Source organism: Rhinolophus sinicus, linkage group LG09, assembly GCF_036562045.2.
Source record: "Rhinolophus sinicus isolate RSC01 linkage group LG09, ASM3656204v1, whole genome shotgun sequence".
Taxonomy (NCBI): domain Eukaryota; kingdom Metazoa; phylum Chordata; class Mammalia; order Chiroptera; family Rhinolophidae; genus Rhinolophus; species Rhinolophus sinicus.
This window is the reverse complement of record NC_133758.1, coordinates 104,484,011-104,497,417: the sequence shown is the minus strand read 5'-3', so window position 1 is coordinate 104,497,417 and position 13,407 is coordinate 104,484,011. Positions and strand designations below refer to the sequence as shown.

The 13,407-nt window shown below is 42.6% G+C and overlaps 1 protein-coding gene across 2 annotated transcripts in view; it reads left to right on the top strand.

Moving 5' to 3' along the window:
• Window positions 1-13,407, top strand: part of CPVL (carboxypeptidase vitellogenic like) — a 110,363-nt gene that overhangs the window by 55,155 nt on the left and 41,801 nt on the right. For both annotated transcript variants that reach the window (XM_019726169.2, XM_019726168.2), the window contains exons 8-10: window positions 8,321-8,443; window positions 9,141-9,272; window positions 12,662-12,760. In XM_019726169.2, coding sequence (XP_019581728.2) covers window positions 8,321-8,443; window positions 9,141-9,272; window positions 12,662-12,760 — 354 coding nt within the window. The remainder of the gene's footprint in view (window positions 1-8,320; window positions 8,444-9,140; window positions 9,273-12,661; window positions 12,761-13,407) is intronic.

Genomic DNA, 13,407 nt, shown 5'->3' with positions numbered 1-13,407 from the left:
CTGTTATCCTGAAATCATCTTTGAAACACGTAATTCGCTTCATCTAAGAGATGACCATGGAGCTTAGAAGTCAGGTAGCAGTGAAATGTGTCAGAACCCACCCCAGGCCCCTCGCCACGGCCCTGGGAACCATGGCCAGCTCACAGCCAGAGCCATCATGTGGGCCTGCCCTCAGCACAAGAGAGAAGCAAAAACTGCTTTCTCTCCATTTCTGCCCAGAACAGCAACTGGAATTAATTTTCCTCTAAAGAGAGACAAATGTGTCTGTAAATCACTCTCCTCCAGGCATGAAAAAAAAAAAAAAGAACTTCAAAAAGAGAAACAAGCTGTGTTTAATTCACATAATTAACTTTCTTTATAAGTGTTATCCTCTCCGAGCCAGTAACTATTAGAGAGATTGCTCTTGTTCTTCAGGTACAGACACACTTTAGAATCCTCTCAAGTGTACATGGACCCTGCTAGAAGTTAAAGCAAAACAGCCCTCCGTGGAAGGCCAGGAGGTCACAGGAGCAAAGCGGACTGCCCATTGTTCTCTGAGCATGTGGCTGTAGGTCCAGTCCCGGGAAAGAGTCAGAGCTTACAGTAGGTTGTGACAATGAATGGGAGCTCTTCCAAAATGGCAGGGCATGTGGTTAAAACCGGACATCTCTTCCTGATCAGCAGGAAGGGGCCTTCTCTCCTGAGAAGCAGTTTTGCAACCGTGGTTAATTTGAGGGCCCCATAAAGGCAGAACTTTGAAGCTATTTAAAAATTAGTGAGCTTAATAGGATACTTTATCTTCATTTGCGTGAGCAGAGTCCTGCTGGGATCACGGAGTCTGACAGCCTTTATTGAAATCACCGTGGTTCACTGGGTTCCGGTGGCGTGCTCCCAGTAGGCGAGAGCCATGTTTGTTTAATTTGTTTCATACAATACTAAGCACAGTGTTTAATGAATGCTATATAGTGGCTTCATGCAAGGCTGTTGCTAGATAAAATTGAAATACGGATGATATTTCCCTCCAGCTTCTTTTCATTTCCCGTCCCTGGCCCTTCCCCCTGCACTACTTCCCAGGCCCTGAGGACCCTCCTTTCTACTCCCTTATTTTCCAGGCCCATCCAGTGCCCTCCCTCCCACCCCCAGCCTTCCTTTTCTTGACTGTATGGTGCTCAGGTCCTATTTCCTGGTGCTTCCTTCATCCGCTTCATGATTGTTCTGTTTCTCTCCCCCATTGGGACTTGTTTGCAGCTCACTGTCTATTAGAAAGGATCTGATCAATTAAACTTACTCCCAACAGACCTGTATTTGAATAGAGGCCAGAGCCTTAGCCATAAAAAGATACTTGTCACTGGGAATTTCAAGCACTGACATACAAGTAGAGGGGTGACATCTGGCATGGAATGGAAGAGCCATTGTAGCCATCGGCCTATACACATTTTATGAATGCCAACCCCATTAGCCCAACCTTGTGGTCATTGAATGTGGTAGCCAGAAGGGGGCCTTTAGCGGTATCAAGTTCACTTGTTTTGTTTGTAGGTCCTATCTGAGAATATTTATTGAGAATGGATCATATGACAGCATGATGCTAAGCACTGTTTCATGCGTTACCTGGTTTAATCCTCACGCTACCTTATGAAGCTGACACTGTTGTTATCCCCATTTTACAGATGAAATGACTGAGGCTCAGAGAGGTTAGGTAGGCCTGACTACCTAACCAGCCCGGAGTGGCACCTAAGTTTAGACAGACTCCAGAGCCCAACAACTATGAAGGGACTGGCTAAGGATGGTGACCCCGCTTGTGGAGATGCTACCTGGAGCCTGGGTCCTCTCTCCTCAAAACTGTACCATCTCCAAGACCTGCCTCTTCCCACAGAACAGATCCACTTTCTGTAGAAGGGGGTCAAACATCCCTTCCATAGTTTGTGCAGAATCTCTAAGGGTTGTCAACCTTACACAAACAGAAAAGAAGTTCCCTAACTTCTTGGATGTTTCTGTCTCTCTGGCCAAGGCTTAGTTTTAATCATAAAGAGTTGGCTTTGATCATAAAGTTTTATGGAATAAATAAATGCAAGTTTCAAGTGCTATAAAGGCTTGAAGTCCTTGGAATGCAATTATTTCCAAAAGTTTGGAACTTGCTGAATTTTATTAGATAACATTCAAGCTGCTGTAACTCTTCAGCTCATGACAAATGTCTAGTTTTGGTTATGCTCATCTGACTTGCCAGTATTTCCTTTTAACCTTTAAAGATGGATCTGTGACTATTTAATGAGTATGATATTAGAAAAGTTAAGGTTTAAGCTGCAACCTGAAAAATTGAACAGGGGCATATGGCAATGTTTGCAAATTGGGTTTTAGGCTTTCGGATAGCATATCTAGGTCGGAGCAACACATATTTACTGATTCTTTAGTTGCATGGAAAAGCACGTGACTGAATCAGAAGTCATTAGAATCTTTGTCTGAAGTGGCCTACCATGCTGGGCCAAGCAACAAGGTGACACAAAAGGTACATGCTTTGATGAGATGTCTAGGTTGGGGACAGGAAATGCTTAAGTGAAATCTATTATGCAGCGTCAACCTTCTGAATTCTATCTACAGTGAGCAAAGAAAGGACTCAATTTATTGACCATGGCCCAGCACATTCATTGTCTTTATTTAAAAGTCAAATTGTAGTCTCTTCAAACAAAAGGGTTTATTCATGTGGCTGAAACACCTGGCTTCAAGCTAGGGGTTTCTCCAAAATTGGCACCAGGTCATTTGGGGGAGTGCATCTTTTTCACCTATGTTTGTCATTGATTAAAAAAAAAAAAAAAAAAAATTAGAGGCACATCCTTTCAATACAAAATAAGAATGTCGTTTTGAAGGTAGAACATACCTCTGCATAAATTTACGTCACTAAAAGTTTGGTACAGATCGAAATGTTTTTCTTATATTCATCTATTCCTATAGATTCTGTGTTTCTTTTTAAGCTCATATTCAAGAGAAATGGATGTTAGGGTAAAGTCATATTCATGTTAGAAGCCATATTTTTTCTTTTAATTGCAGCAGTGTGGTCTTGAAATTAGATGACGCATGGTCTGGAAATGTCTAGGAAGTTGTACAGATTACCACAGCACTGAAGTTCCAGCTTTTGGCTTTCCCCATTCATTAATTTTCTGAACTGGCCATTTTAAGGCCACACCTCTTCTCTCCTTAGTGAAAATAATGATGCGAGGGAAGTAAGATTCTGCCCGGAGGCTAGATGAAGTCAAGGTCTCCCTAGCTTAATCCTGTCCTCTTGGCTGTTGCTTCCTGTGTTACTCCATTAAACATAGGCTTTTCACCAGTTTTTGTGGTTTTTCAATGTGTGTATAAAATTCTTTTCAAGGACTAGTTCCTTATTCCCTCTAACCAACCCTGTAAATGGGGGTGGCTCCACCGTTGTCTGTGCTTTAGAGGACAGTGAGAGGACACTGCACTGGTATGACTTTCTCCAGAGGGCGGCTCCCCTTGTCTCCTTCTGGGGACCTGGGGGAGTTCTCATCAGCCCCATAGAGAGTTCTTCAAAGAGACATTCATGCCAGCTCCAGCCAGAGTGGCTGAGGGAGTGGGGGCAGAGCAGGCAAAAGGACACAAAATGACTTTGACCATCCTTAATCTAGGGCCATGAGTGGAGTGGACAATGCCCCCTTCCCCACTTGCCAAACAGAGGTTAGGAATTAAGGTCTGTGGATAATGACCCTTGGAGTCCGGGTTTAGGTGTGGCTCATTTCAAAGGCCATTGCTCATTATCACCCATAAAGTTTCTGCATGTTTCACCATAAAATGTATACTTAGAAGCACAGCAGAGAATGAAAATAACTGCATTTTTTTAAAACTAAACCTTAGTAAGAAATGTAGACCACTGGGAGAAGCTTAAACAATAGTAACTGGTAACATATGTGAAATTTCTGTAAGAGGACATTGTTTCCATTATAGTATTATTCTCTGACACGATTTTTTTTTCTTCTGGAGGAGCTGCCTGAAGCTTGATTTTAGATACGAAATCCTTTTTCCTTCCTTAAAAGCCACTGGTGGCTGGGGTGCAGTAAGTTTGCTATGAATATTGTTGAAACATGTAAGAAAGGAGAGATTCAGACAGAATACATGATTACAAGTTTCTTTAAGTCCAATTTCATTGTGCTTTTACACATCTGGATAATTAACCAAGCATTACATTCTCTCTAGACTATTTTTACAAGTACAATATGCTCTTAATGTGATTTCCATTAGTCTGTTCCAAGCATCATTTAGGAACTCAGAAAGATTGCAGACCAAGATTCAAAACCACTGTGCAACTGTGATGTTGAGACCTTTTATTCTCGTGGGGGAAATAAAAGATGGAGAGCTGATTTTTGAGATCTTCTGATATAAGAAGGAAAACTGGAGTTTTATTGCTTCTTCAAGATCCAGCAAATACAAGCAGATGCAAACACACCCCAAGATCTCTGGTCCTTCTTCTCAGAGGCGATCTCAAAATATGATCACCATGGGAAAATGAACCGAACCAGAACTATGTTGGAAATTGCAGCTTGAAGCCTCTTTAAATATTAGAAAGGAATACTAAGGGCAGACTAAAATCCTGACGTGTCGATGGCTAACTTAGTTTGAATGATTGTGTTAGATAAATATGTTTCTACGGCTGAGTTCCTCATTTGAAGGTCACTGCTGAATTCTAAAATACTACGTGGCCATGCTTTTCTCCTTTCCTTTTACAATCACTGTGATGCCGTTCTGAGTTTTTATGAGGCCACGGTCTGATCTGATGGGAGAGGGTTAGTGTTAATTCACAGACTTCAGGAGCTCCACTGGCCAGGTGCTGCCCACATTGGTGAACACCAGCGAGAGATCAGAGGAGCCACAGGGCTGACGGTTGTGGTGGTGGTTGCATTCATCCTTGTTACGGGCAGAATTCAGAACAAAAGAAGCAAGAGTCATAAAACTACAGGATCCGTGTTGTAAGTCCAAAGGAGCCATTTAGTCCATTTCTGATACATCGGACAAGCACACATAAATTCTCCCCTTCCCCCCAAATAAGGAGTTCTAGTCTATTTAAAACATATCCAGAAAAGGGAAAATTGAGTAAAATAACACATGCTTGATTTATTGTCTCATTGTCTTTTAATGTGCTCGTGGTGGTCTGAGAATCGTAAAATTGAGGAAGAATAAACAAGTCTGAACTTGCAAAAAAAGAGAGAGAGAGAGAGAGAGAGAAATATGTGTCAACAAGGAGAGCGAAAATAATTGAAATTTCACTATAACGTCTCAGTGTCTGTTCTCCATAAAATGATCCTATAATTGTCTACTGTGTAACAGCAGCCTGAGTCACTCAACCAATGGAATGAGTAATGGAGATGGCAGTGAAGGATTTGTCACACTGACACAGGCAAGGAAGTGTGTGATCGTCATTAGAAAGCAAACAGGGAGATAAACATCAGCATTGTTAGGTTAGCAAATATGCACAGAACATTGAGGAATGTGTTTGGGATGCTGTCAACAGCTACTCTTCTTATTGTCTTGTTTTCCGTAAATGGTCAGGTTAGCACGCGTGTAGTGGAAAAACCCAAGGTTGGACCCCAGCTTGGGGAACCAGAAACCCATAGTCTATTCCAGGACTGTTGACTGAAATATGATTTGATGTGAGAAATGGGAGGCGTGGAGGCAGCCAAGCCTAGACAGAATTCCAGCGAGGCACGTGATTGAAATGCACAGACCCATGTTTTCATCATTTTAAAACATAGAAAGATAATGTTAACCTTAAATTGGCTCAAATGAAAGTAGGTGGAATCGCCTGTCTCATAGTAGATACTCGGAAATTGAATGGGTGTTTCTTCTTAATTTCCTGCCTGGATATATCCCAGATACACATGATGCTCACAGCAGGAAAGTGCCATAAAATTGTGGCTGTTTTCGCTTAAGTTTGTCATCACTACCTATAAAGCAACTTAAAGTACACACCCTTCCATCTCAGAAAAAGAAAAAAGAAAAAGGAGGCGAGAGAGGTGTTTTATTGCCAGGCTTTATAACAAGACAACTTGAGTGATGATAACACTGGAAAATATACTTTTAAGAATGTGTATTAATTTCCAGTAGAGAAAAAATGTTTAGAAGTAATGTCAGATAAGCCATTCATTGATCAAATATATTTTTATATACCTACTATGTGCTGGGCAGCATACACATTGTGGGCATAATAATCCATGAAATGGTAATCTTTTCCATATCACTTCTGAGTTGAGTTTTCCATAATGTGTTTTCAAAAGAAATTGTGAACGTTACATGTTTTGTACTTTATTCCTTTTTGTGTCTCCTCAAGTATTTATCATAATTCCTTTGACAGAAGAATTGCCCAATAAACCATTATAGAATGAAGGCTATATAATACATCTTCACCAGTAAAATGATTACACAAGGAAATTTGCTTTTGGGGGGTCATCTTACAGAAATTTTATTTGATAAATGTTCACTTTTGTGCTTAATGAGAGAACATATAGCACAATTATGCAACAAACTAAATTTCAGACATGTAAACACATCTTTATATTATCACAAGGAAGCTGAAATGTGTTCATGAATATGAATAGATAAATTGCTTTGATTCAGTACTTTGCCTAAATAATTATTATTGCACATGAGGGCTGCATCAGCTAGAAGATTTTGTCTAAATTACGTAAATTACATTTTTTATCACGACTTGGCAGGAGTTTTGTTTTGGAATGGGTCAGACCAAGTTTAATTCTGGCTCCACCACTGAACCTCTCTGAGCCCCAGCGTCTTCATAGTGCAATGGGAATACCGATATCTTCAGTATATGATTATGCTGTGGCATAAATGAGTGCTCTTGGGGCTTCCCAGTCTTTGAACTACAGACCCCCAGAGAGCCTTGGAAATATTGCGAAGGGTCTGCAGACTCGAATGTACCCACGTGATGCCTCTAGTCCATTTAGCACATATATGCATTGCTGTTTTTCAAATGCATGTAGGCTAATTCAAGATTCGTTTATTCAACAACTATTTATTGAGCATTAACAAATACACAGTATCACACACAGGGAATACACGAAGAAACAAAAACACAGATGTCCCCGTGTTCATGGCTCTTCCACTGTTGTCTGGGTGTGGCAATAACACTTCAAGATAAATAAGTAAAAGTGTGCTGGAGAGTGGTAAGGATTAGGATGGAAAAGGAGAGACGGGGCATAGAAAATATTTTTTAAAAAAGGAGAGGAGAGGGAGGGGAAGAAGAAGAGGAGGAGGAAGAGGAGGAAGAAGAAGAAAAATGAAAATGTTATGTAGGGTGGCCAGGGATGACACCCCTCAGAAGCCTTCCCTTAAGGAAGTGAGGGAGATCTGGGGAGAGCATTCCAGGAGGTGGAAAGAGCTGATGCAAAGGCCCTGGTGGGAAGACCAGGACAGATCACAGTTACGGTTGTGGTCCAAGAGGGGCTGGAGAGGACTGAGCAAGAGGGTAGTAAAGGACAATGTGAGTGGAGTAAGCAGATCTTGTCAGCCCTTCTGGCTCAGAAAAAGCACTTTACTTTAAGGGAGAGAGGAAGTCATTAGAGGGTTTGAGCAGAAGAGTGGCATGATCTGATTTATGGTTTAACAGGCTGTCTTGAAAATAGATGGGCAAGGGTAAGGGTGAAAGCAGGGGGCCAGTTAGGAGGCTACTGCAATAATCCAGGTGAGAGACGATCGTCTCTGGAGCAAGGTGATGAAGTGGGGATGGGAGAAAACACTGGCTTCTGGACGTGGGTGATAGAATAGGTTGAATTGATAAGATTCACTGGTGGACTTTTGTGGAGTAAGTTCACTTTTGTGGACTTTTGTAGGCCAAGAGTTTTGGTCTAACCAGTTAGAAGAGCAGAGCTAACATTCAATGAAAGGGAGGCTGCAAGGAGGGCTTGGAGATTGGAGCTTCATTTTGAACATATGAAATTTAATATTAAAAGTACAAGAGGAGGTGTTAAGAAGGCAACTTTTTATTTTTATTTTTATTTTGGAACGTTGGGGAACAGTGTGGTTTTCCAGGACCCATCAGCTCCAAGTCATTTTCAATCTAGTTGTGGAGGGCGCAGCTCACTGGCCTATGTGGGAATCGAATGTTCACTATTATTTTTTGTGCATTTGCATGTCACGTGCTGCTACTTGGGATGGCAAAAGGCGTGAAAGACATTGCTCTTTGCTATTACGGAATTGTCAGTGTGCAGTTAAGTCTGTCTCCTGTGGAGAGACTGCTGTCTTGATTGTTGTTCTCACGAGCTTAAACACATCATTTCACTGGCACACGTGTGTGATGACTCCTTTTAACATCTGCCCTTGTCAGTCGTACGCAGGGAAGTACGTGCCGGCCATTGCACACTATATCCACAAGCTCAATCCCATGATGTCAGTGAAGATCAACCTGAAAGGCATTGCTATTGGAGATGGGTATTCTGATCCTGAGTCGGTAGGTGTCTGCTTTTCATTTCCCTTTTGTTCCTGAAGGAGAATAAATCCCCTTTAAGATGGAGGCTCCTCTGACCTTAGAGACCTAACCTGATGAAGGGAAATAACTGTTGCCCAGTTGACTTTCTAATAATTTCAATCTTCTAGTTTTCACCAAATGCTTGAAAGGTGTCAACTTACTATGTCAGCCTAGGTTAACTGTGAGGGCATGTGTAGGAGTTCATGTGTGTATATGTGTGTTGAGTGTGTATGTTTGTGTGTGTTTGTTATGTGGTATGTGTTGTCTATGTTTTGTGTATATCTGTGATGTGTGTGCAATGTGTGTGTGTGTGTGTGTGTGTATGGTGTGTGTGTTAGTGGGTTGTATGGTACGTGTGTAATGTGTTTGTATGTGTTATATACATGTGTGTTGTGTGTGTATGTGTGCTGTATGTTTGTATGTGTGTGGTATGTGGTGTGTGTTTTTTGTATATGTTTGTATGTGTTGTATTTGTATTGTGTGTTTTGTGGTACATGATGTGTGGGGGGGGCTGTGAGTGTGTGTGTGTGTGTGTGTGTGTGTGTGTGTAATTGTCTTGTTTGGCTAATTCCAGCGCGAGATTGACAAATTACAAAGAGTTATGTCACCAAGCAATGGGCTTCCCTAACTTCTCTCTTTCTCGCCCTGTGGCCTTTGTGTTTGTCTCTCTTCTCCTCAGATCATACAGGGCTATGCCACATTCCTGTACCAAATTGGCTTGTTGGAGGAGAAGCAGAGAAAGTACTTCCAGAAGCAGTGCGATGAGTGTGTGAAATACATCAAGGAGGAGAAGTGGTTTGCAGCCTTTGAAGTGAGTTCTGGGGCCCATGCTGCCCTGGAGCAATGAGAACCATCTGAGGAGAGTCCTCAAAGCAGCCGGTGCTCTCGGGCTTTGGCTGTTGGTAGAGAAGGTATATCTGTCACACTGCCCAAGATCAGGAGGCAAGGTGCACGGCTCCTCAAGAAAAACAGAGCTGCCTGAGTTTCTCGGGACATACATTGGCTGCGTTTGCAAGCAGAGATCACTTCAGGGTGTTTACTGTAACTGTGTCTTCCATGGACTGTTTTGATTTCTTGAAGCGCTGTGCAGCCCTAAGGGCACACCCTATATCATAAGGGAATCAGAAGAAAGGCAGCCTAGAAAGTGGACTCATATGCTCCAACATGTGCTCTAAACCCTCCGGAAGGGTGCTACCCACCACACACAGGGTTTCAGCTGGAGAAGTGACCACAGTGTGTGACAAATATCACATGGTCCTGTGTGTCAGGAAGAAAGATGGTAACGTGTAGTGATTTGAAACTTTTACAAACAGCCATTGGTATTTGTAAATATTGTCACGTTGCTCCTCTTAAATTGAAATTGAGAATCCAGTAATATGGTTGTGGTCTTCACCCTTTGTTTGTGTTGTTATTTAACATGTAAGACTGCACCAAATATTAGAATGCAGGACGTTGGGTTTTGTGTTTGTGTGTGTTTGCCAACGCAAAGATCAGGTGTAAACAATCTCCCGTAGGGGGTTATTGCCACCTTTACCGTAGAGCCATCATGTTTGACAAAGATTGAATTTTGAGGACTTGGATCTTTTTGTTATTGAAAGCACATCCTGTAATACTTTACCTAACACATTACTGTTATTAAGACTGAGGCCCAATATTAATAGTCTTCTAGGCACCACAGGTCAGCTGGTTCAGATCAAAACAGGAGACATACAAACTTAGGGAGAAGGGGGATACCGTAAGTTATGCTCCATTGTACAAGAGGGTGCCAGGGCACTCACTACCTGATATCCCCGCCCCTGGCAGTGACTGTCCTGGCTATAAATTCTGACAGCAGGCAGCTGTGCAACTGGATTGAGTTCAGGAAGCCCTGAGCCATCCGCAGGATGGACGCCAGCGGGCTCCCCTTTCTTTGTGTGAGGGCACCTGCTGTGGCTGCAGAGTGTGGATTCAGGATTTCTTGTGATTGTAAAATGTGAAGGAAGAGGGATCTTATCAAGGACGTGTAGGATCATTCTTCAACTTGTAATGACTGTATTTTCAAGACTGGTTTTAGGCTACCTGCTGTGGTAGACAGAAAGGGTTTAAAAAGGACTAAACCTTTAGAATTTAGAATTCATATCAAATTTTACATTGCATGAGACCAATCTGTAAGTGAGACATTTAATGTGTGTTTAAAGAAGGACACAGGGATTAAGCAATGTCAAGAGCAAGAATATTTGATAGGCCCAAAGGGATACAGAAAGCAGAAAGATGTCCATGGTGCACAATGCAGCAGCCATAGGATTTAGTGACACTCTTGAAAAGTTCAGGTATTTTGTGTATTCAGAGGTAATGAGAAGATGGCCCATGAGGTTAAATAGGGCCCAAAAGCATGGCCAGAAAGAATTGAAAACTAGGAGACACTGCAGTCTGACTGTTGGGAGCTGCTATGTGTGTGGTTGAGCATGCAGAGTGGGGAGTCATGACCTGAGTTCGACTCTCACCCCTGACCTTGTAAGTGAAGTGTCCTTAGCAAGTGACTTAATCTCTATGTGCCTCAGTTTCCACACTTGGACAATTAGGATACTAATATCTTACCTCGTAAGAAACCTAAATTCATACTTGCTAGATGGTTTTGAAAATGTGCTGAATGATTCATTTCTTAAAATCCTTGTTACAAGAGCCCCTTTCAACTCAGTGTCTTCATCGCCAAAACCCCCAATGTGCCATCTCTCTGTGACTTTTCCCTTCATCTCCTTGCTCTATCCCAATCCTGCTTCTCCCCTACTGCTGCTGCTTCCCCTGCAGCCCTCTCCAGTGGGGGTTGTTTTCCGTCTTGCCTATTTTGTATCACTTGGTTGAGAGGTGGGGTTCGTGTCCCCTTTGTTCCTCGTTGCTGCTTCCAGATGATGTTCCCTCCCTCCTCAAGTGGTAAGCTTTGAATCTCATTTCCTCATGACACCACCCACCACTTCTTCTTGTAGTTATCGACCCACCAACCCCTGCCTTACTCCTTCTCACTCTCGGAATAGTGTAGCTGCTGCCTCACTGTCACCCTCTCCAGCATTGTTCTTGTCATTATTTTTGGTGATTGCATGATCCTTTTACTACTTGGTCCCTCATTTCCTTCATTTCCTCTCTTTCAGCAATATTCTCCTTTTCACTTGAGCTGCTCATTCCCATGACCAAAAAAGAAAACAAAAAAGCCCACAATCTCAGATTCAAACACCCGCACCTCCCATCCTCCCAGCTCCCTTCTGTGAATGTACCAACTTGAATAACAGTACTGCAGCCCCAGTCTTTCAGTCCGTTGATACTACCTCTTCACGATCCCTAACCTCTCAAGTCTTCATTTCTCTGATTACCCAACTTAAACCCAAGGTCAGTCATTCTATCCATTCCTAGCCTGTGCCCCTTTGGCACTTCCATCCACACCTTTGGCCAAACCACAATCCTGGCTGAATGCATGTCTCTACCACTCCGTGTCTGCCTCTGTGCAGCCAAACATGGCTAGAGAAAAGCACACAACCAAGCAGACTGCTCTCACCCTCAGCTGGTGACTGGCTTTTTAAAGTTAGACGTCCAAAGATAACTCCTGCCACCTCCAAGCACCTGCATGTACGTCCATATCCTCTGTCCTCTCTCGTGCTGTGGCTGAGTGGTCAGTGACCCATGTTGTAGCAGCCCTTCCCCACAAGGCTCACTGCCACAGCCAGGACTTTGGGGCTTGCTGTTTCCTCCTCCTGGAATGTTCTTTCCTTAGATGTCTTCACGGCTCGCTTCCTCCCTTCCAATCAGGTTTTATTCAAATGCCGCCTTCTAAGCGAGACCTCTGTTTCTTCGTCTCTATAGTGCCCAATACATTCACACACAACATGTCCACAGGCACCCAGGGCGCTTCCTACTACCCTTCTCCTTTTTAGTTTTCTCCTCGGCACTTACCACTCTAACATGCGGCACATTTTACCTAGTGATGCTTGTTTATTGTCCCCCTCTAGAATATGAGCTCCATGAGGGAGGACTTTTGGTCTGTCTGGTTCACTACTGTTTCCCCATTGCCGAAGACGGTGTCTTGCACAGAGGAGATATGCAATCAGTGGTTGGGGAATGAAACAATGCAAGAATGAAAAAGTCATTGAATAAATGAAACAACAAATGCCTGTGTATTTTTGCCCACCTTGACGTTTTCCTTCTTCCTTTCTCCCCTCTCTCTCGAACTAGGTAATGGATAAACTGCTAGATGGTGACTTAACAAACGACCCTTCTTACTTCCAGAATGCTACAGGATGTGCCAAATACTATAACATTTTACAGTGCACGGTAATGACACCTATAAAACCATGATAGTAGTTGCTTAAAACTTGTGGCAAAGCCAAACTTCCTCCGATTTGGGAAATATAGCTGACTTTATACTAGACAAATATGCCCAAACTGTATTTCATTATTTGGTCTCCTCATCTGTAGGATTCCAACCCCCCCCCACACACACACACACACCACCACCACCACCACCAATGTTGTGCACATTATAATCTGACCATTGAGAATGGTCAGAGAATGTGTGATATTCCAGATAACTCAAAACAATCTCTAATTAACAAAATAGCCCCCCAAACGAGCTTGTTATACAGAAGTTCTTTTGTGGAGGGTAGAGGCCAGGCCTACAGTTCTGGGCATCAGGTCCCAGAGTTTCAAGCCTGTAGTGAGTTTCTTAAAAATTCCCACATTATTTGTTCTGTACTTAAGACAGCTTGGATAATCAGAACTGCCAAAGCTTTTGTGAAAATATTTGCTTTGTCTTACTTTTAACTTAAGATGTTTCATGCATTTAGTATGGGCCTCACTTCGAGCCCTCTGGAGTATTTCTCAAAGTATTCAAGTAGTTTCTTTCATAAAAGTAGGCCAAAGTTGATGTCTTTTGTGCAGAATTAATCAAAGAAGACAAAGTGAGCCAAAGTGGCCATTTG